This window comes from Oncorhynchus mykiss, chromosome 3 (assembly GCF_057628025.1).
Source record: "Oncorhynchus mykiss isolate SJ-2025 chromosome 3, ASM5762802v1, whole genome shotgun sequence".
NCBI classification, from domain to species: Eukaryota; Metazoa; Chordata; class Actinopteri; order Salmoniformes; family Salmonidae; genus Oncorhynchus; species Oncorhynchus mykiss.
This window is the reverse complement of record NC_143024.1, coordinates 35,352,741-35,375,972: the sequence shown is the minus strand read 5'-3', so window position 1 is coordinate 35,375,972 and position 23,232 is coordinate 35,352,741. Positions and strand designations below refer to the sequence as shown.

Below are 23,232 nucleotides of genomic sequence, written 5' to 3'. Positions count from 1 at the left end.
ACTATTGTTGATTTCCCATTCACACTGCTAGCCTTTTTCCGGGAGGAAATTCAAGTGAATTATTATAAGTACTCCTAGAGCACCAAGGTAGTTTCCCATTCATTCAAGTGTCCAAACCTCCCCCCCCTCCCCCCACACACACCTAAACTTATACAGTCTATTTATCAGCACTAAACACGCAGCAGCTCACTCCTTCTATAGGCCACCAGGCTGTTGGAGACTTACTTCCCTGCTTGACTTGGACTGAAATAGGTGCCAGTACTAATTTTGTGTGCAGGTAATGTTTATATTTAGGTGCAATAACTCCACGATAATTTGGATGATTCTATAAATTGAGCAGGAACTCAAGCTGTAAACAAAAAAATGGAGGTGCCAGTACTCAGCTCCGGTGAGTTCCTGCCCAAGTCCAGCACTAGACTTACTGCTGTCTTTAACGCTACCGTCCAGATGGTTCTGACAAAGCCTGAATGACTGAAATGTTGTTAATGGTCAGTCTTTTAAAAAATCCCATGGAGAGCTGGATGTGTCTCTCATTGGCAAAGGGATTCACCTCTATTCTCATTGTAGGTGAAGGGAACTATACATACTGTAAGAAGTCGTTTTTTTTAAGAGAAAAATATTAAGATTATTCAAGTAATATTTAAAACAGTAAATTATGAACTGAGCAAACCTTACACAGTATCACAACTTCCTTTGCATTTACTTTAAGGTGTCCATCTACTCTGCCCAGACTGGGTGGAAAGGCGCTTGGGTGAGGAAATTTCACTTCCTTATGTTATTAAATACATTTTACCAAGCCAAATATGATTATTCATGTTATGAATTGTTCAGTTGGGTCTTTAACATATCATTAGCATTATATCCAAAAAGTTGGATTCGTAACCTAAAACTTCCAATAATAAGACTGAGCTACAGTATATTGACATAGCGGTGCAGGTTTTCATGACTTTTGAGGATTTTACATTTTGTAATTATTGTCTTCAAAGTTGTTTCTGTTGATTGCAATTTGCAAAATTAGCATGACATAAATGTAAAAGGCTTTGAAAATAAAATGCTTGAAAGACCTATAGCAGTGGGGGGGAAAGTACCCAATTGTCATACTTGAGTAAAAGTAATGTACAGATACCCCCCAAAAACGACTTAATACTTTAAGGTATTTTTTACTTAAGTACTTTACACCACTGCCTATATGCTCAGTGCTCCGTTGACATGTCACAGAGATACGCTTGTTTTTGTGAGTAATTTCAAATGAATATGAAAAGCATATAGTAAAATATAAAAATACTACATGTCATGTCTCAAAATCGATATCAATCTTACATAAAACAGACTCTTTGGTCCTTTAACCAGTTAGAGCTCTAGGGGCGCTATTTCATTTTTGGATAAAAAACGTTCCCGTTTTAAGCGCGATATTTTGTCACGAAAAGATGCTCGACTATGCATATTCTTGACAGTTTTGGAAAGAAAACACTCTGAAGTTTCAGAATCTGCAAAGATTTTGTCTGTAAGTGCCCCAGAACTCATTCTACAGGCGAAACCAAGATGATGCATCACCCAGGAATTAGCAGAATTTCTGAAGCTCTGTTTTCCATTCTCTCCTTATATGGCTGTGATTGCGCAAGGAATGAGCCTACACTTTCTGTCGTTCGCCCAAGGTCTTAGCAGCATTGTGACGTATTTGTAGGCATATCATTGGAAGATTGGCCATAAGAGACTACATTTTCCAGAGGTCCGCCCGGTGTCCTTTGTCTAAATTTGTGCGTAATCTTCAGGTGCGGTCATTTTCTCCTGGGATTCAGGAGAGAAAGCATGTTTCCAAGAACGATGTATCAATGAAGAGATATGTGAAAAACACCTTGAGGATTGATTCTAAACAACGTTTGCCATGTTTTCAGTCGATATTATGGAGTTAATTTTGAAAAAAGTTTGCGTTTTGAGGACTGAATTTATGGATTTTTTTTGGTAGCCAAATGTGATGTATAAAACGGAGCTATTTCTAATACACAAGGAATCTTTTTGGAAAAACTGAGCATCTGCTATCTAACTGAGAGTATCCTCATTGAAAACATCAGAAGTTCTTCAAAGGTAAATGATTTTATTTGAAGGCTTTTATGTTTTTGTTAATGTTGCGTGCTGGATGCTAACGCTAATGCTAACGCTAAATGCTAACGCGAAATGCTAACTCTAGCTAGCTACTTTTACACAAATGATTGTTTTCCTATGGTTGAGAAGCATATTTTGAAAATCTGAGATGACAGTGTTGTTTACAAAAGGCTAAGCTTGAGAGATGGCATATTTATTTCATTTCATTTGCGATTTTCATAAATAGTTAACGTTGTGTTATGCTAATGAGCTTGCTGATAGATTTACACAATCCTGGATACAGGGGTTTTTTCATAGCTAAACGTGACGCAGAAAACGGAGCGATTTGTCCTAAACAAATAATCTTTCAGGAAAAACTGAACATTTGCTATCTGAGAGTCTCCTCAATGAAAACATCTGAAGTTCTTCAAAGGTAAATGATTTTTTTGAATGCTTTTCTGTTTTTTTGTGTAAATGTTGCCAGCTGAATGCTAATGCTAAATGCTACGTTAGCCATCAATACTGTTACACAAATGATTGTTTTGCAATGGTTGAGAAGCATATTTTGAAAATCTGAGATGACAGTGTTGTTAACAAAAGGCTAAGCTTGAGAGCTAGCATATTTATTTCATTTCATTTGCGATTTTCATGAATAGTTAACGTTGCGTTATGGTAATGAGCTTGAGTCTGTATTCACGAACCCGGATCCGGGATGGGGAGATCAGAAAGGTTAAAAACCTGCTGTATGTAAAGTATTGTGTGCTATAGCTTGGAAATAAATACATGTGACTCTGGATGACAACATAATGATGTTTGTTTCCAACATTAGGGCTGTTTTCCTAAAGAAGTTAAATCCGTTTTATGTTTTGTTTCCTTGCCATGATACTAATGAGTATCGCGATACTGGTGTCTTCCCAACCCTAGTAAAATCCCCAATACCTTCTGAACTGACTATGATGGAAACATGAGGTTTGGACTGTTGGTTTTCTTTGAGGATTATATACACAATGAATATATTATTTTATTTTATTATTTTATCAAAACATGTGTTTTTGATTGGACACCCTACCAACTGCATGATTTGTTTGTCTGCTGGGAAGTACACACCGTGACTGTGACATACAGCACACTTGGGCTTTGGTTCAGCAGCACTGTCCCTAATTCTTCCCATGTAGCCCCATATTTGGTGAGGGTACCTCGACATAAACAGGCACCATGGTCTTTCCCCAGGAAGGAGGGGACAGGTGGACAGCTGTTTACTTAATAGGCGCTAATGCTGAAGTACTTAATGGAGCTTTATTGGGCCGATTCAAATGTAGAAAGTAATTATGATGATTATGATTATGGTAGCCTAACTATTTCATTTCCCACCGTTTCTAGAAACATGGTTACTAAATGCCTTTGGAAAAAACTATTGCATATGCACATGCAAATCAAGTATGATGACATTGCATCAAAGGTCACATTCAACTGCCAATGCAGATATGATGTGTAATGATTTTGATTTTTATCAACAAAATATTCCACTCAAAATCTGGATCAATATCAATTAAACTGATGGATTATGGAGAGCTTAAAATATGATAATGAATACACATTTAGAGGGAAAATACAGCTAAGAGAAACAAACTTAAGTTTTAACAATATTACAATAACAATACAATAATAGGCCAACATGTTAATTGCAGGCATTTGGACAGAGAGAGTGTTGGGGTAAGATTATCATGGCTTCTGCCCAATGGCTACCAGGTAGTGGGAACGATATTGAGACCCTCGGGGCCCTTTGGAGGTTAGGGGTCCTAGCCAGCTAAGGCCTCCTATTGCGTAAGGCCTCCTATTGCGCTCTACTGATGTCAGACCCCATCGCCCCCAATCTAAAGTAGAACATAATGACTTAATAGAGTCCTCAGAGTTTTACATTCTCCTTTGGGAATTTCCCCCTGCTTATTATTTGTGGGAGTGTTAAGCGTTGTTCATAATTCTAGTGAATTCTAATTGTGTGTTGTCATTTCCCCCCTGTAGCATGTCAGTAAAGGAAAATGATCTCTGCATTTGAACAACAGCATAAATACACCTATTTCACGTCAAAAACCGAGTGACCACTGCTGCACATGCTGCCACTGTTTTGAACAGATTGTACTATTTAGAACAAGCAGCATAGAGTGAATGGTCGTCACTTGTTACCACAGCTAGGCATTCATAGCCTATTTCTACAATTTATCTTCTTAAAATTTGATTTTGAACCTTACCTTACCCCTAACATTAACCACACTGCCAACCTTATGCCCAATCTTAAATGCATTTTTGTTTTCATGAACAATATAGCCAATTTTGACTTTGTGGCTGTGATAACTAGTGGAAACCAGGGAGAACACAACAAGCATGCAGACGCAATAAGTGAAAACATTATCTTATTGGGAATAGCTAGCTAACATGTCACAAAGCATGATGCGCTAGTCAGTAAGTAATTTCATTCTGAAATAACTTTTTCAGAGTTAGTCAGATATTAATCAGATATTAGTTTAGAAAGACTTGAAATTGGCATGGGGCTAATTAGCTAGCAAGGTACCAACTAAAAATGACTGTAACTGGCTAATTAATTTGATTATGCTTTGTGATGCACCCAGGTTTATGCTGTTTTAGTCCACACAACATGTCACCCTGTCACCTACATTAGAACTTGATGTACAACATGGGGTGAAACAAAATTGTCCATGCTTTTTTGTCCTACTAGATCTGCAATGAAAATGTTCTAGCACAGATAAAACAATGAGACGGATATTTCACCAGATGTATAAATGTGAAGCATCCGCTTGGCGTTTCCACTCAGTACCGCATATGGTGGTGAGAGGAAGCCCAGTGCCTGGCAGTGGGAGAAGATGGAACAAGATGGATTTTGGCCTACATTCTGCAAATGTTCTCATCGATGAAAGATTTGATCTCAATACAGTTTTCAATTCTCAAAGCTAGAAACTGTTATGAACAGAGTGGACTACATTTTGTGGACTTTACCCCTTTCCAAAGTTTCCAAAAAATGCATCGTTTAGAAGAAGTAGGAGGGCAAATTGAGTTATTGCACACCCGCACTTCACAGAGTAGGCGTTTTCCTAATGGAATATGCAAATACATGCTAAAACACGCCAATAGGATCTTGCTAGCTGGTGCTTGGCTCTGCCCCCCTTCTTGCTTGTTCTGCCCACTATTGCTCATTTGTTCCCATTGGAAATGACAGCCTGTGGTCTATCTTAGGTTAGTTATACACATCTTTGGTTCTAGCTTGTGTATCCCTCGGCCTCTGTTCTTTGACTAGCTGGATGTAGTTTATCAGGTTCCAGGCTCCCATGACTGTTATGATTACTCATTTACAGCTTGCTTTTTTGCTTTAGCTTCATCTGTCATCTAGTCTCGCGTGCGGAAGTAAGCCACCTGGCGTCAGAGACTCATTGGGATGGAGACTAGAGCAGACTCACAAGTTCTGACTGAACGGACTCACATTTGAGCACCGCAGGATGGTCCATTCACTTTGTGCTGTTATAGTTTATGCTATGAAATGCTGTGATTTCATTGGGGCAGTTCTCCCTCATAGAAAATAGCTGGAAAAACAATCCATGCAGTGTTCGCATGGCCTATGCGCCCGCAGAGGCAAATCTTCTGCTGCAGGCAGTCACTGAGGGGCAGAGTAGTAACTGAACAGCATGTTTTTGAAACAGGAAAATGTACACATTCACCACACTTTTATGAGCATTTAAAGAATAACTAATGAATTGATATATAATATATATATATATTCACTTTATATAGGGTTATATATATATTAGTTAAAAAGTATGGACCAATCATGGACCAATCACAAGAGTAGGAGTTGATGCAATCGGCGATGCAATCGGAGGAACCCCTAAATGTCATTACAGGAACCTTTTTTTTTCTTCCCTAGCACGAACATGAACTGGCTCCGGGCACTTCTAACGAGGCTATTTTGGTCTTTTGACGAATTAGATCTTTCACAACAGCTCTTTTTCAGCTCATCTGATTGATTAAAATTGAATATGGCTGCCTGTCTAAATGCAGCCGAACACCCCTGCTTCCCTAGGATGTTTGATCTCAGAAAGTGTTAATCATGTGGTATATGATAAAAAAAACTTTACGGGCTCAATTATATATTCAGGAACAGATTAAAAGGAACGTTTCAGACTACTCAAAATGTCCAATGAACAAGAAAATAATAACGTGTAAAAAAAATATTGATATCACATTTGAAAGATTTATTTCTGCCAAAATGTGCTACAGGTATTATTCAATTATCATTTAAATTCACAGCAATCCAGTGTAACACAGTCTGGGCACTATTTCCTTCCCTGTAGCAAATAATCCATTTGATTCAATGGTTTGTTTGTCTGTAGTGGTGAAGCTAGTCGTTTCAATTATATCACATTTTATGTTGTCTAAAGATTTATGTACAATACACAACTGTACATAATTGTACAATAGCAACTCTACTCTAGACCCAATACATTTCATAGTATAGAAATAGAACAAAAGGAGAATCCCGACCCAGAGAGAATATTCAATAGTCAAAACTCTACTTTAACTATCTATGCATAGCTTTAGTTTGGAATACTTTTCATTTTTAGTGATGGACATGCACCTATAAAAGTGATTGACTATTCATGAAAACATCCGCGATTTACATTAATCACATGCCAGGTACAATTTTCTTTGGTTTTATATTGAATTTACAAAACATAGGCCTACTGCGAATTTGTCTTTCCCTTAGTCAATCAGATGATTAAAAGTGGCTAAAAGTGTAATTCCCTTAACATTGGTGCATGTAACATCTCTTAGAAGAGCAGAGATACCAAAAATATCTCAAAAACACTAAATTAAAAAGTTGCTTCATCCGTTGTTTTTGTATCATCAAACAGGTTTCACTAGTCGTATCCAAATTCTCAGACCATGATTCATACCTCTGTCATATACTGTAGCTTCATAGCATAATCTAGAACCATAACATAAGGCAGTTGGTAGGAGGTATATTGCAATGGACTGTCCACAGCCCATGCTGCTTGGAGGATAGCATGCTTCTGTCTGGTATAAACACATTATGGGTTACCTTGAGATTGTTTTCTTCTGAGAGTGAAAGGCACTTATGCTGATGGTCTGGAGTGTTTGAACACACACTACCACCATACTAGTGAATCAGATATGGTATTGGCACATTGAAAAATGGCAGACATACACAAGCACCATGTGCTGCCACATCCTGGTTGTACAATCCACTATGTGTGTGTGTGTGTGTGTATGTGTGTGTGTGTTTATGCGTTGAGCTTTTCTGCCTCGTCTGGTGTCCTGACAGTGGTCAACTCCTCTTGTGAGCCCTCCTCACCAGGCAGCTGAGAGAGAGAGAGAGATAAATGGATAGAGAAAAGATGTAGTGGTGATTTATTTAGACCTTGTTTTCACCTTATCTAGTCCTAAAGATGCAAGTATACCTATTGCCTATCTAATTTCAAGACATTCCTAAATCTGTATATTTTTTTAATAAAGAGAATTACAGATGATCAATTGCTGATTATACATGCATTGACCATGTGAAATGGTACCACCTGGTATTCCTGAGGGTGACTGCTTTGCTTATGATGAAATGCAGTTATTTGAGTTCAGTAACCAAATGCAAGCATGACACCTTGTGGCCACATATCATATTGCACAACATTGGGCCCAACTGCATGCCATCGTTGCAATCTTTAACCCTTCATGGGCCTGAATGGCCCTGCACTCTCACACAAACACTACGTACAAATCTGTGAGTCCTGTGTGTTCATTCATCGATACAAAGTGACTGGGTGTAGTAGCTAAACTTACCTCCCAGTAGATGCCATCCTCAAAGCAGATGGTGTCAGGAGGAGCACCATAAATTGGCAGCTTCAGAATAAAACCTACAAGACATGATACAATTACACACAGACACAAGGCATAGGCCTATATACAGGGACAAAAGAGCATAGTTATAATATCCCCATGCATTTGTGAAACAAACAAGTCAAGGCAATGCCTATGTGTGCTTACAACATTCTGTGAGCTGGTAATATTTAAATCCCCCCTATCCTCTAGCTAGTCCCTCTACATACCGGTGATAAGACCACCCAGGAGGGCGATGCCCAGGGTTACGGCCAGGGAGATGGCCTGTCGTACGCCCTGGAACGAGGCCTCCACATCACCAGAGTGGATGTCAGGGAACACATCAGCCATCCTGCAACACAGAGAGCAGGGAGTTGAATGAAACTGTTGTGTGAATACACACTTTGATGGCGTCTGTCTGTTGCGCAGTAGGGGGAGCTTCACCATAAAACCAAGGGAGGGCACACTTTCCCAACTTGTCAAAAAAAGGCAGACTAACCCATCTCCATAGACGTCCTTGGTTGCCAGAGCAGCAGTAACTGCGCCAACGATGGCTCCCAGGACTCCAGGCATGCCGTGCAGGTTGTGGACGCCACATGTGTCCTGTATCTTCAGCTTTTGTTCCAGGATAGGCTGAGAGGCCAGGGGTGGAAAGTTGTCAGTGCCATGAGTGCGGGTGTCTGTGATGTCTATGTACCCTAGCACCCTCATGTCCTTCAAAAGGTGCCATATACACATAAGTGGATGTGTTTCTCAACATGACTGTTTATGTTGTAAATAGATACTCTTGTTCTGTTGGCATCATTAACGGTCATATGCTACCCTTTGAGAGGACATTCTGGGCTTTTCAATGATATCGCATGTGACCTGGATAACTTTCTCTTCCAGGTTTGTTAAAATGGCTGCCAACACAATTAGCACATTTTATGGAAAGGTAAGTGTGTGTAATTAGCATTTTTTTGTGAGTTTTATACTCAATTTCTTTTAGTAAGTAAATATCTAAGGAATACAGTGCCTTGCGAAAGTATTCGGCCCCCTTGAACTTTGCGACCTTTTGCCACATTTCAGGCTTCAAACATAAAGATATAAAACTGTATTTTTTTGTGAAGAATCAACAACAAGTGGGACACAATCATGAACTGGAACGGCATTTATTGGATATTTCTAACTTTTTTAACAAATCAAAAACTGAAAAATTGGGCGTGCAAAATTATTCAGCCCCTTTAAGTTAATACTTTGTAGCGCCACCTTTTGCTGCGATTACAGCTGTAAGTCGCTTGGGGTATGTCTCTATCAGTTTTGCACATCGAGAGACTGAAATTTTTTCCCATTCCTCCTTGCAAAACAGCTCGAGCTCAGTGAGGTTGGATGGAGAGCATTTGTGAACAGCAGTTTTCAGTTCTTTCCACAGATTCTCGATTGGATTCAGGTCTGGACTTTGACTTGGCCATTCTAACACCTGGATATGTTTATATTTGAACCATTCCATTGTAGATTTTGCTCTATGTTTTGGATCATTGTCTTGTTGGAAGACAAATCTCCGTCCCAGTCTCAGGTCTTTTGCAGACTCCATCAGGTTTTCTTCCAGAATGGTCCTGTATTTGGCTCCATACATCTTCCCATCAATTTTAACCATCTTCCCTGTCCCTGCTGAAGAAAAGCAGGCCCAAACCATGATGCTGCCACCACCATGTTTGACAGTGGGGATGGTGTGTTCAGCTGTGTTGCTTTTACGCCAAACATAACGTTTTGCATTGTTGCCAAAAAGTTCAATTTTGGTTTCATCTGACCAGAGCACCTTCTTCCACATGTTTGGTGTGTCTCCCAGGTGGCTTGTGGCAGACTTTAAACAACACTTTTTATGGATATCTTTAAGAAATGGCTTTCTTCTTGCCACTCTTCCATAAAGGCCAGATTTGTGCAATATACGACTGATTGTTGTCCTATGGACAGAGTCTCCCACCTCAGCTATAGATCTCTGCAGTTCATCCAGAGTGATCATGGGCCTCTTGGCTGCATCTCTGATCAGTCTTCTCCTTGTATGAGCTGAAAGTTTAGAGGGACGGCCAGGTCTTGGTAGATTTGCAGTGGTCTGATACTCCTTCCATTTCAATATTATCGCTTGCACAGTGCTCCTTGGGATGTTTAAAGCGTGGGAAATCTTTTTGTATCCAAATCCGGCTTTAAACTTCTTCACAACAGTATTTTGGACCTGCCTGGTGTGTTCCTTGTTCTTCATGATGCTCTCTGCGCTTTTAACGGACCCCTGAGACTATCACAGTGCAGGTGCATTTATACGGAGACTTGATTACACACAGGTGGATTGTATTTATCATCATTAGTCATTTAGGTCAACATTGGATCATTCAGAGATCCTCACTGAACTTCTGGAGAGAGTTTGCTGCACTGAAAGTAAAGGGGCTGAATAATTTTGCACGCCCAATTTTTCAGTTTTTGATTTGTTAAAAAAGTTTGAAATATCCAATAAATGTCGTTCCACTTCATGATTGTGTCCCACTTGTTGTTGATTCTTCACAAAAAAAATAATTAATTAAGATATAAAACTGTATGTTTGAAGCCTGAAATGTGGCAAAAGGTCGCAAAGTTCAAGGGGGCCGAATACTTTCGCAAGGCACTGTAGTTTGAGTTTTCAGAGCAGTGCAATCATTTTTCAAATAAGAGCTTATTTATGTCCTCTGTAGTTATTTTACAGACTGTACTTTTTTACTGTTGTTAATATTTACTATCAACTGAACTATTAAGTCCACTACAGTGCACATACAATGGAAAATATATAAACCTATATTTGTTCATTGTTTTCTTTTTCTGTAGAAGTTTTTTTCACCCCAAACACTTCTAATGTAATATAATTTATTTTTATTTACAGATATGTTTAATTGCTGGGTCTCAGGAGGATAATACATGTTCATTTCCATACACTTATGTCCTATCTCCTGTCTTACCAATGGCAGGTTGGCCTTACCGAGAGGAACTTGAAGCCCAGCACAGAGACGGTTCCAGCCAGGAAGCCCACAATCATGGAGCCGAAAGGAGTGAGCATCATTTCACCAGCAGTTCCCACGGCAACCCCACCGGCAAGGGCAGCGTTCTGGATGTGCACCTAAAGAGAGGAGAGAGACAACGTTTTTTAAATGCTGTTCAAAATGGTTGATTGTCAGAGTCCATTCATACCTTTATTTTAATTATCACTGTTCTCAAATTTTACACGGTACCAATGTCAAGGAACGAGAAGGTAGGATGACTTATGTAATATTTGAATAATAAAAAATCCCAACCAAAGGATCCTTGTGTGACAATTTGCTATCACCCTCATGCAAAGTGGAGGTGTGTGACCGTGTAGAGTTCAAATCCAATTTTATTGATCACATCCACATATTTAGCAGAAGTTACTACGGGTGTAGCGAAACGCTTGTTAGATTGCAGACAGATTTGATGATATGCTGCGGACGCACTACCCTTTCACCAACTATGAGATAATCTGAGCTGATTCGAACGGTACTACTATCACCAGGTCATGTGCTATGTTCACTGACTCCTACACTCCCTCCATTGTATAGAAAAGACAACTTCAGATTGATTGCCATCTAGACAGGAATGTAATGGACCGTCTTGATTTCAGAATGAGATGCAGATGACAGCCATGTCCTCAAGGGACATAGCAACTAGATATATTGTCTGGCTCACATGACTGTATACGCTAAAGATAGATAGTAACTATGGTGTGATGCTTCAGCATGCATTTTTTGGGATGGTTTCCAATCTCGGCATTCTTAAATCGTATCTTGTGAAAAAGTTTGATGATTCATAGTTTGGTAGTTTAGAATAGATAAATCCAATCTAAACTAGAAAAGTACATTTTCAGAAGAACATCTGTGTGCTTGCTAGCTTGTTTACAAGTATTTGTTTTTCAAATAAGTTAAATAAGTGGTAGTGACTGCAGTAGTAATGGTAGTGACTGGTTATAGTTGAAAAAGTGGGTAGATGAAAAGGTTGATTGATTCGATTGATTGGTAGGATAGCCTGAACATGTGAAAGTTGTTCTGGTGTCGTTTGGTAAACAAGTTATTGTTGGTGAGTTAAATGCTATCAAAACGTTTTTCAAGCAATCTAAGTTGGTGCAGTCTGCACATTTGGAAGTTTCGTGTTAATAGCTTAAATTATTTAAGAGTTAGTGCGAGGGGAGTAAATGTAATCATTATAATAATGTAAGTACGTAAGAAATCTAGAGTTGTGTTTTGCTTTCACCAAGAACGCCTAACTACATCTGTTGACAAGAGTTGAAATACCTGTCTGTATATGCAAACATCCTGCATGATGATTCAGTTTGCCAATAAGGATTTAATCCCAAAGGAATCATAGGTCTACTAGCTGTACTGTAGCCCTATGATGCAACATACAGTTGAACCAGATTGTATTGTCAACAAACAGTGGGAGAAATCTTCCTTTCCCTACCATGTCAAGTCCCTCACTCCCACTTGAAATGATCTGGGAAGACCACTTTAAGCCCCTCATTTCCACTGCATAGTCCCTGTAGAATCCTACTTCTCCCTACTATGTCTCCCCAAGTCTGCATCACCTGTCTAGCCCTATACTACTTTTAAGGACCTGATTTTCCTCTTAAGTCCCCACACTGTACTAGCTCCCTCACCATATCGAGCTTGCCATCATGAGCCACAACGGCAGACAGGCCATAGGTGGCCAGGGTGCAGGCAGCCAGAGAGTAGTAGGTGTTCATAGCCGTGCGGTGCTGGTCGTCTCCGTGGGCCGTCACAGCAGAGTTGAAGCTTGGCCAGAACATCCACAGGTAGATGGTGCCTGAGCAGTCAGTGAAAAATAAGTATTAGCATACCGGTATGTAATATAGTCCTTCAGTTTAGCAAGCTTACAGGTAATGTTTTTTTCCTGGGGAGGTGGATGTACTCTTAATTATGACACAGATTCCCATACATTGGCATGCATCGTATGTACAGTCAAAACATAACTGGCGTCTTCAGAAAATGAAGGTTAAGTTGTCCGACTTGTTGATGGTGGCTAATTGTATCTAAAGTACGGGCTTCCTGCTAACGATGAGCAGGAGCTATTCTTACCAATCATGGCAAAGAGGTCAGAGTGGTAGACAGAGCAGTTCTTGTGTTTGCTCTTGTCCAGGTTGGGGCGGTAGAGAACACGAGCCACCATCAGGCCAAAGTAAGCTCCAAAGGTGTGGATGGTCATGGAGCCACCAGCATCCTTGGCCTAAAGATGGAAATGATCTAATTTAAGGGGTGTAAAAAGCTTAGTCTATAAGTAGAGTTTTCAATGGTGAGGAGAAAGCCTAATAGGAGAGTAGGCATAATAGTACGTAAAACAGTAAAATAGTACATAAAACAGTTTTAGTGTAGGTATGTATACAGACATATACAGTATGAATTGTACATTTAATGGTACACCTAAACACACACGCACTCACCCCCAGAACAGAAAGCACAATGAACTCATTGACTGCGAACAGGGTGACTTCAATCACAGACATGACCAGCAGCTGGACTGGACTGGTCTTCCCCAGGACCGCCCCAAACGAGATGAGCACTGAGCCTGTGCAGAAGTCAGCGTTGATCATACTGCAGGAGGGACAAACAACTCTTAATGATAGGGTTTATTAAGGAATACACTACAGTACACACTCCTATGATATGCCACGTATACACATCACATGTATCTGCTGGTGTGTTGTGCTTATGTTAGTATGAAATGTAGGTTAGTGTGTGCATGAGCCCTACCTCTCTATTCCGACATGGATCTTGCCCCCGTGCATGCCGTGGACGAAGCCCTGCATGAGAGTGGCCCACTGCAGAGCGAAGGCTGCGATGAGGAAGTTGAAGCCCACACTGCTAAAGCCGTAACGTTGAAGGAATGTCATGAGGAAACCAAAGCCAATGAAGATCATAACGTGCACATCCTGAAAGCCTGAACAAAGGAAGAGAACATTATTTTATTACTTTGGATGCACATTGTCACTATTGAAGTGCATATGTGGTCAAGTCTCGTAAACACATTAACAATCCCCTTCTTATGGTTTGGTGGGAAAGACTATCTGTCTTATGACAGTAGTATAGCAGTATCTTTCAACTAATTGAAAGTTCTGGTGACTTCCCCACGAAACACCAACAACCCCTTTTAGTCAACATTTTGTGATTTAAATTGAGCGGGACAGGGGGCTTTGGGAGCCTCAGTTGACCTACATAGAAGGACACAGAGAAGTTACCCTGTGCCTCATAGCTCCATTCAGCCTGCTATCTGGCCTTGTTAACCCGGCCTACTACACCTCCCCCTGCCCACTGGACTTATTCATCCACATGGCACTGGGGAGTAGGGACAATATCGCTTGGTCGTTGCCTGGCAACTGATCATTGGCATGGAGGATATTCCCACTGCCCAACTCCCCACTGGCAGGCTGGCCCAAATACCCTGTGCCATCTCCTAGATGAGAAGGACACCTACAGAGAGGTGAGAAAATGTAACATGCACACACACACAGGCAACACCTATGAGGATGTATAAAAATAAAAATAATTGCACACATTGACATTGATTGTAAAAGCCCTAAAGGCAATCTATCACCTGCACTCATGAACCAACATACAAACCAGTTTTAATCCAATGATTTATTTACAGTTCTCTTAATTCTGACTGCATCTTTCAATCAGATAGAATTTGTCCAGTGATTATGTTTTATTACACAACAAATCACTTTAAAAAGTCAGCTACCTGCACACATTCATCCAAACGGTGCCCTGTGTACCCACCATCTGATGAAGGTAAAGAGACATCTGTTACAAAACACCAAAAAAGTCTAATGGCATTTGGCGATTGTCGTTAAGCCTACAGTACACAGTACCATGACCTGAATGAATGGATGCGTATTGCTGAGAAATGGGGACGCAAATACAGTTGTCTCTCCCGAGCTCATCCGCAGGGGAAATTGAGGGCACAGTTGAAACAATGTTGCAAGTTCGCTAAAGGCTCGATACCATGTAGAGTCCCCCCAAAGTTTGACTTTTGTTGAATGTAGGGAAGCTCATGTCTCATTGGGGGGGGCCGAGCTCCCCATAATTTGTTTTACTACACTTTAAACGTTTGAAGTTCCAAACAGGACATGATCAATGAGAGTAGTCAGATGTGCACGTGTGTACTCTATGTGTGTATGTCTGTGTGTTGCATGCTCAAAGGTGATCTTCCATTCATCAGTGAATGTGACAGGTTAAAGACTATCTGAAATAATGACTTACAATGGACCTTTAGTGCATCCTCTTTCAATTCACCCAACCTTGAACAGGTTTCTACTTTGTGTCAAAATCAGTGTCCTCAATCACTCAATAGCTTGAGGCAAAGAGCATAAATAGTGAGCCTGGCATAACGTGCATCAGCAGCTTCACCTGCTTTTAAGTGAAGGTCCAATCCGCAAATGCTCAATTTATTCAAATCTCAAGAGTCACAGACTTCAACCTCAAAGATTAATTGAATTCAAAGTCAAACGGACATGATCCAACTCTTAGTGATTCACGTAATTCAACTCCCAAAGTTTCCCATGACTCCCATAGCCTAGTCAATCACACTGACCACAGTGGTCAGTGTGATTGACCAGGCTATGACTACCAGGCCTAAACCAGGGAAAACCATGGAAAAACTGGACAGCTCATCTTTGGATCCTTAATTATCTTTTTCTGCCACACAGTCTTTTTCGCTTGCTTTCTCTCTCTCCCTAGCTCTCTTTCTGTGTATCTCAGTCCTCCATATGACAAGCCTTGCTGGCATGACAATAAACACATAAATCAGACTGCCACAGCAAACTTTTCCTTCTCTCTGAAAACAATCACTCTCTCCCTCCTAACCCCTTCTCTCCTTTTCACCCTCCCTCCTGTACCCCATTTTTCCTCTCACACTCCTCCCCAACGTGCCCCTTTCTCACGCAGAAGCCCCTATCCCCCTGGCCTTTCACTAATTGGACAGTGATGGGGGGAATGTGAAAATGAAACATTCCTCCTACACATTCCCATGTCTGTATATCAGATATTCTCACACTCCTACCCTGGGGCTTACCTGCACCAATTTATCTGCATGACATATAGTACAGGGACAGTATTGGGAAAGCCTCAAGGTGTGGTGACAGCTAGGACTAGTTGCACACAGGAACTTTTAAAAGGGCTAAGAATTGGACACACCCAATACCTCCACCACCTTCCCCCCAGCAGTCTTCCATTGCATTTCATTACTGATCTGTTAAGGTGGAACAGCAACGTTCAGAGGAGGAAAAGTATACCTTTGCCCTTGGTGACTGATTGGACACCCACTACAACAGACATGCTATAACCTATTCAGAGACCAAACTTCCTTCCCTCTTGCTGTTCAAAGTAGCCTATGAGTTAGAGGGCTTTGACGCTAATCAAAGAAACATTGACGGAAAGATGAGAGAAACTAAAGGGTTAAATCTCTCCGCAGATCTCTCCCAAAACATTTGGCAAACTAAACCTCCACTTATTAGGAAACAAATGAACCATTTGTTGCTTTGCTGCTTGCAGCCAAATGTCAACGCAAAGGAGGGAAAAGTCACATTGAACACTGAAGAGCTCAGGGGTCGTAGGGGAGAGTGGAGTAAGTTGATACATTTTACATTCAGCATTACTTGGTCAAAGGGAAATATAGTATTCTTTTTAACAAAGATATTAACATATATTCCAGGATGTTGTGTATCCCTGGAAATAATCAGATAATCAATCATTCATGTAAACATTACAGTTTTGAAAACATAGCGTGTCCCAAAAAAGCGTTCTCTTGGCACAACTTACCCCGGGACGGCCTAAGAAATGTCTGTACTGAATTAAACATGATATATCGTCAGATTCATTTGAGCTTCAGACAACTTTTCTGTCATGTTCATTGTCTTGACAAACATGTATGGCATGACAATGAATGACACAAGACACTTGTCTAAACAGCAAACATATCTGCTTCTGCTACCATGCAAGTTGTCGACACATTGACAAAACATAACAAAGAAGGAAAAGAACAGTCCTTTCATTTCTATAGATGGACTCCACATCCCCCATCCTCTCCACCCTCACAAGGTAATAGTTACCCTTACCCACAGGCTTAGGGTCAGATCACCATACTACCTAATCATAACCATAACCATTAAAAGGAGGAAAACGTATCTGACCCTGTATCAGTGGTTAGGGATGTCTACTACCCCACCTGTCTCGTTACCCCAACCCTACCCCTCTCGCTGTGGTCACTCACTGGGGTAGCGGTAGTAAAAGTCGTTGTCGTAGTTGGAAGAGCCATTGGCGATTTCCTTGTGCCAGAGCTTGGCGTCTGTCTCATCGTCGTACTGGACCAGAGTGCCGAAGAGGATGATGAGGATCACCTCCAGGATGATGCAGGCCATGGGCAGCTTCAGCCGCAAGTTAGTCGCTGAGTTCGTCATGGCTGTGGGGTTACCTGGGTGTTCTCCTGGCTCTGCACTATGGCCTTAGCGGTGAATGGTTAGAAGTCCAACTCAGTTCCAGATCGGGGAACACAGCAACACACACTAACACTCACAAGCACTGGTGACTGCAGTGATGCGATGGGAGTGCAGGGAGTGAGGACTCAAGCTGACACATGAGTTGGTCTGACTTAATTAGTGCATTTTGGTTGGAAATGTTCATGCCCACCACCTTTCTGTGTGCCTCCAATCAGAGGCTGAATGAAAACCTCAGCTCCTCCCCTTCACTATTGCTGCTGTTAAGGTGGTCTAGAATGAGATAGTACTCCTTAAAACGACCAGTTACTCCTCTAGATTCATAGAGAACGAATATGACCCATTAAAAACTATTTTCATCAGGTTGCCCTTCATATTGAAATCATTTCTCATACCTTATCTACGGTAAAACATTAGGTTGATGGTTCAAGGCCCACGGTGAATAAAAAAACCACAAACAGATGCATGCAGAGAGTCAGGCATGCACAGGATCTAACATATTGCTCCTGTGATTGTAAGCAGTGTTTCTCCATTATGACATTGACTACTCAAAGTTAGACAAAAAGTAAAATAAAAACAAAACATATTGAGATCAGAATAGTTTGTGCAACCAGGTGTGATTTTTATGATTACATTCCTAACCAAAAGACAGTTCTTCTCTCTCTCTCTCTCTCTCTCTCTCTCTCTCACACACACACACACACACACACACACACACACACACACACACACACACACACACACACACACACACACACACAACCACCTTACTGCCACAATGTCAAAAATCTAAAAGAGCCTGTAGTTGAGATGTTTGGACAAGGGGCAACTGGAAAGGTTGTGGGACATGGGGGTTGTGATGGGTGGATGGGGGTGTTGAGACAGGTTTTGGGGGAGTAGGATGTGAGAGGGGATGGAGGCAGGTCTGTGCACATCTTTCTCCTGTAAGGAGCAGCCATCACTCTGCTATCGTATGCCGTATGCTATCTTTCTCCTACAGAGAAGAGCACCTAGCAGGAATGCTGTGATGGTTTAGAGAATCTCAACTAAAAGCCTACCACAGACACAAAGCCAATCTATGAAGTTGCATTGTGAATGTCTGTCAAGCTTCCTGCCTACCTTTGTGCCTGTATGACTGTCTGAAGAGTTGGGGTCATTTCACACTTAATTCAGTCAATGAAGGTCAATTAAAATTCATGAATTGACGAATTCCACTAATGATGATGACTGGTGGCATACTGTAGGGCTACTGTAGCTAAGGCACAGCAAAATCCAAGTAGAATTTACAGTAACTATGGATTTTATTGGCCCATCCACCACTCCGGATGACAAAAGTGACTTTTGTATGACATTTTTTACAGCTATTTTGTGACATATACTGTACATTATTCATACATTTCACATACATGGTACTTCTAAAAACAGTATTACCAGGGCTGTAACCAGGATTTGAGTTTTAGTGAGAACAGTTTGGGAGGGATATTTAAGTTTATTTCCTGAATTGACTGCCTTCATTTCGAATTGAACCCAGCCCTTCTGGGCATGTGCCCTGCGTGCACGGTCAGTAATTTGGATGTGATTCCTACAAGTTTAGATAGCTGGCTAGACTAACTTGACTAATTTACCAATCTAAATATTTTTTTTGCTGATATGGGCTAATTGAGTGACTGTCAGTCAGAGACCTATAACAAGAGGAAAACTGCTGATGTTCATGTTCAATTAACCGAAACAGAAAGATTGTTATCTGGATAATGGGAAAAAAAAGGCAATAAAAAGCCATTCTTGCTACTCTACTGGAGAACCAGTTTGGTTTAAGTATACCTGTTGTCTGACTGACGCTTTAATAACATTTTACTGCGCTGGGCTGAATCAGGGTCACACAAAGTGTTTCTTGGTAGTCTTAAAACAAATCCACTTTGAAACAAAAGTATACACCTCACACACATGTTCTGGGCATAGTAAAAAGAAGACACCTGTACCATGTACAGAGTTGGCATGTATTCAATTTTGAGTTTGCATACCAATATTACACTTTATATACAGCACAGAAGACTAAAATATAACAAAACTGTTTGACATAGAAACACCAGATTGTTGGCAGATGTCTTGGGAAATAATGTTTAATTATGAAATGAGGAAAAATATTCCACCCATGAGACCATTAGGTCATTTGCCTGCAGGAAAGGGGGAGAGGTTTAATGCTTTAATATGTAATACTCCCCCCCCCCCCCCCCCCCCCCCCCCCAAACTCGTATACATTATATAAACAAGCTCATTTAATTTTGTCTGGCTTACCGTTGCAAATAAAGCAAAATATTTGTTACTCACAATTTGGAAAACAAGTAGTCTGGAGTAGGCAGAGCTTTAAGTAAATACGTAAACTGTGATTTACCTAGTGTAACATGTTTCATCTTGTCTTTACGTGGGACCCACTACCATTCCTCCGCACGGTACGTTGACAGGCTGGGCTACAGGGCACGTCTAAATCATCAGCCTCTTCAAAACAATTGAGTTTCACTTACTTAGCCCCACAGTTTAACTCGGGAGCATTCTTCTCTAAACTGATAGCATATTCTCAGATTAGTAAATTACATGCTTGCCCAGGTTGGGACACTGGCAGAGCGGATAATGTATTGACCATGTTCTGTACATAGTGCCTCGCCATCTTGATTAATGGGACTTTTGAAGTCAACAAAACAAAAGCCCTGGATCATGGGCAAAATATGAATTTGACAGAGGTTAGCCTGGTGTAAGGGATCCCTTTAGTAATTTATAAAGGAGGGCAGTGTTTTATTGAGTACATTTAGTGCTGACCCAATTAGTCGGCTGGTCGATTGTTTGGTCGTTAGGCTGTTGGTCGACCGGGTGTTTAAGTCGAGCAGTAACAAATATATATACTGTAAATTTGCGCCCATCTCAGTGAACTAATCCATTGCTGAGACCTAGACTAAAAGCCCATTAATGCTTGATCCGAAAATGTGGTCGGTGCTCCATATGGAGGGTATGATGTAATTGCGGAGCCTCCAGAGGCATGCAAAGGCCAAATCGACCTCTGTACCGCATACATGCCACTTCCAAATGTTGTAACAATGCGGAGGGCTCTGTATAGCTCCACATTGACATGATTTGTTGACGGTAGATGGGGGCGGTATATCCTGAATAAACACAAACTCACTTCCTTGACAAGATCTCTGCACTGCTCCGTGAAGAGCAGGAATGATTGCCCTGGCCCCTGATTTCTGCTGAGGCCGTATTACGGTACATGCTGCGTGGCCAATGCAGACGTCAGATTGACCATGCACCAAGATGCACAATGGACTTCTCTCTCCAGAATGAGCTCTCTCCCGCCAATTTGTGCACATTCAAATTGTTTCATAGCTTTATTTTGTGAATTGTTTGCGTTTGATTGTTAGTCTATATCAATTCCCCATTACCTACTGTATATTACCAGTAGTACATTTACCGTTAATTCCTATAATTAAGTGATAATTCCCGAGAAGCTGGTGTTTGGAGGATATATTGGCATAGGTGTTGTTAGGCGAAGGCGAGGGCCGGCAAACTGTGTATACAACGGGTTACCAACATATTCAAATAATGTTTGACACATATTCATTAAAAATGATGCCAGCTGATTCATGAAGATGGATGCCTATTTGTCTCGTCCTAACTCCCAACACCTTCATTATTTAGGGACAGTTGGAAATCAAATTTTAATATTGAAAACAATGTTGCAAATGTCGGAGAGATTGACAGCAAGGTTTATACAAATCTCCACTGTTGAAAGCAAAATGTCTAAAAGAAATGTGAGATAATGTCTAGATGTTTATCATAGTGGAGATCAAGTTTATAAGTTGCCTGGCTGGGCTGATGAGACAGTGGATTGCGCAGTCAAATGGAACAGAGTAAATAGGCATTTTAACTTCATAGATTTAGCCAGTGGTAACTTGTGGACTAGACACCGGCTGGAATGCGGTTTTAACCAATCATCATTCAGGATTAGAGCCACTCGTTGTATAATTAAGCAATAAGGCCCGAGAAGGTGTGGTATATGGCCAATATACCACGTCTAAGGGCTGTTCTTAAGTACGACAGAACGACAGGTATATTCTACCTGCGGTCTGCAATGTTTTTATTTGTTGGCTTTATGTAGGCTATTTTTACATAGTTAGCAACGCAATAAAAAAATCGTTTTTAGGTTTGTATCATTTTCATTTAGATATGGATAGAATTTTAGAATTTTGATTAACCACATGATAATGATTTGGAGATTTGAAGACGTTATTATAAATTAAATGAAACCAGCGATTGAAACCAGCGATTACAGCCTCAAATCTTCTTGGGTATGACTCTACAAGCTTGGCACACCTGTATTTGTGGAGTTTCTCCCATTCTCTGCAGATTCTCTCAAGCTCTGTCAGCATCGCTGCACAGCTATTTTCAGGTCGCTCCAGAGATGTTTCATTGTCTGGCTGGGCCACTCAAGAACATTCAGATACTATTCCCGAAGCCACTCCAGCGTTGTCTTGGCTGTGTGCTTAGGGTCGATGTACTGTTGGAAGGTGAACCTTCGCCCCAGTCTGAGGTCTTGAACACTCTGGAGCAGGTTTGCATCAATGATCTCTCTGTATTTTGCTCAGTTCAACTTTCCCTCGATCCTGACTAATCTCCCAGTCCCTGAAATTGAAAACATCCCCCCAGCATGATGCTGCTACCCACATGCTTCACCGTAGGGATGGTGCCAAGTTTCCTTCAGATGTGACGCTTGGCATTCAGAACAAAGAGTTCAATCTTGGTTTCATCAGACCAGAGAATCTTGTGTCTCATGGTCTGAGAGTCTTTGGGTGCCTTTTGGCAAACTCCAAGCGGGCTGGAGTGGCTTCCGTCTGGTCACTCTACCATAAAGGCCTGATTGGGGGAGTGCTGCAGAGATGCTTGTCCTTCTCCCATCTCCACAGAGGAACTCTGGAGCTCTGTCAGAGTGATCATCAAGTTCTTGGTCACCTCCCTGACCAAGGTCCTTCTCTTCCGATTGCTCAGTTTGGCCGGGTGGCCAGCTCTAGGAAGTGTCTTGGTGGTTTCAAACGTTTTCCATTTAAGAATGATGGAGGCCACTGTGTTCTTGGGGACTTTCAATGCTGCAGCATTTTTTTGGTACCCTTCCCCAGATCTGTGCCTCGACCCAATCCTGTCTCAGAGCTCTACGGACAATTCCTCCAACCTCATGGCTTGATTTTTGCTCTGACATGCACTGTCAACTGTGGAACCTTATATAGACAGGTGAGTGCCTTTCCAAATCATGTCCAATCAAATTAATTCACCACAGGTGGACTCCAATCAAGTTGGAGGATGATTTTTAAAAATGTATATATTTCTTCTTTATTTAACCAGGTAGGCTAGTTGAGAACAAGTTCTCATTTGCAACTGCGACCTGGCCAAGATAAAGCATAGTAGTTCGACACATACAACAACACAGAGTTACACATGGAATAAACAAACATACAGTCAATAATACAGTAGACAAAAGAAAACAAAGAGTCTACAGTGCCTTGCGAAAGTATTCGGCCCCCTTGAACTTTGCGACCTTTTGCCACATTTCAGGCTTCAAACATAAAAATATAAAATTTTATTTTTTTGTGAAGAATCAACAACAAGTGGGACACAATCAAGAAGTGGAACGACATTTATTGGATATTTCAAACTTTTTTAACAACTCAAAAACTGAAAAATTGGGC

The 23,232-nt window shown here is 41.0% G+C and overlaps 1 protein-coding gene and 1 long non-coding RNA gene across 2 annotated transcripts; one reads left to right on the top strand and one right to left on the bottom strand.

Moving 5' to 3' along the window:
- The first annotated feature begins 1,340 nt into the window (after positions 1-1,340).
- Positions 1,341-2,819, top strand: LOC149984517 (uncharacterized). The gene is made up of 2 exons (XR_016494902.1): positions 1,341-2,085; positions 2,454-2,819. It is a non-coding gene; the product is annotated as an uncharacterized LOC149984517 (long non-coding RNA).
- Positions 2,820-6,331: 3,512 nt separating this feature from the next.
- Positions 6,332-17,652, bottom strand: rhgb (Rhesus blood group family type B glycoprotein). Its single transcript, NM_001124662.1, is given in 10 exon segments — positions 6,332-7,472; positions 7,945-8,018; positions 8,211-8,332; positions 8,480-8,613; positions 10,964-11,101; positions 12,650-12,816; positions 13,089-13,236; positions 13,451-13,601; positions 13,761-13,947; positions 17,278-17,652. Coding segments are annotated over 10 exon segments (1,386 nt in total). The 5' UTR covers positions 17,465-17,652; the 3' UTR covers positions 6,332-7,394.
- Between the last annotated feature and the right edge of the window lie 5,580 nt (positions 17,653-23,232).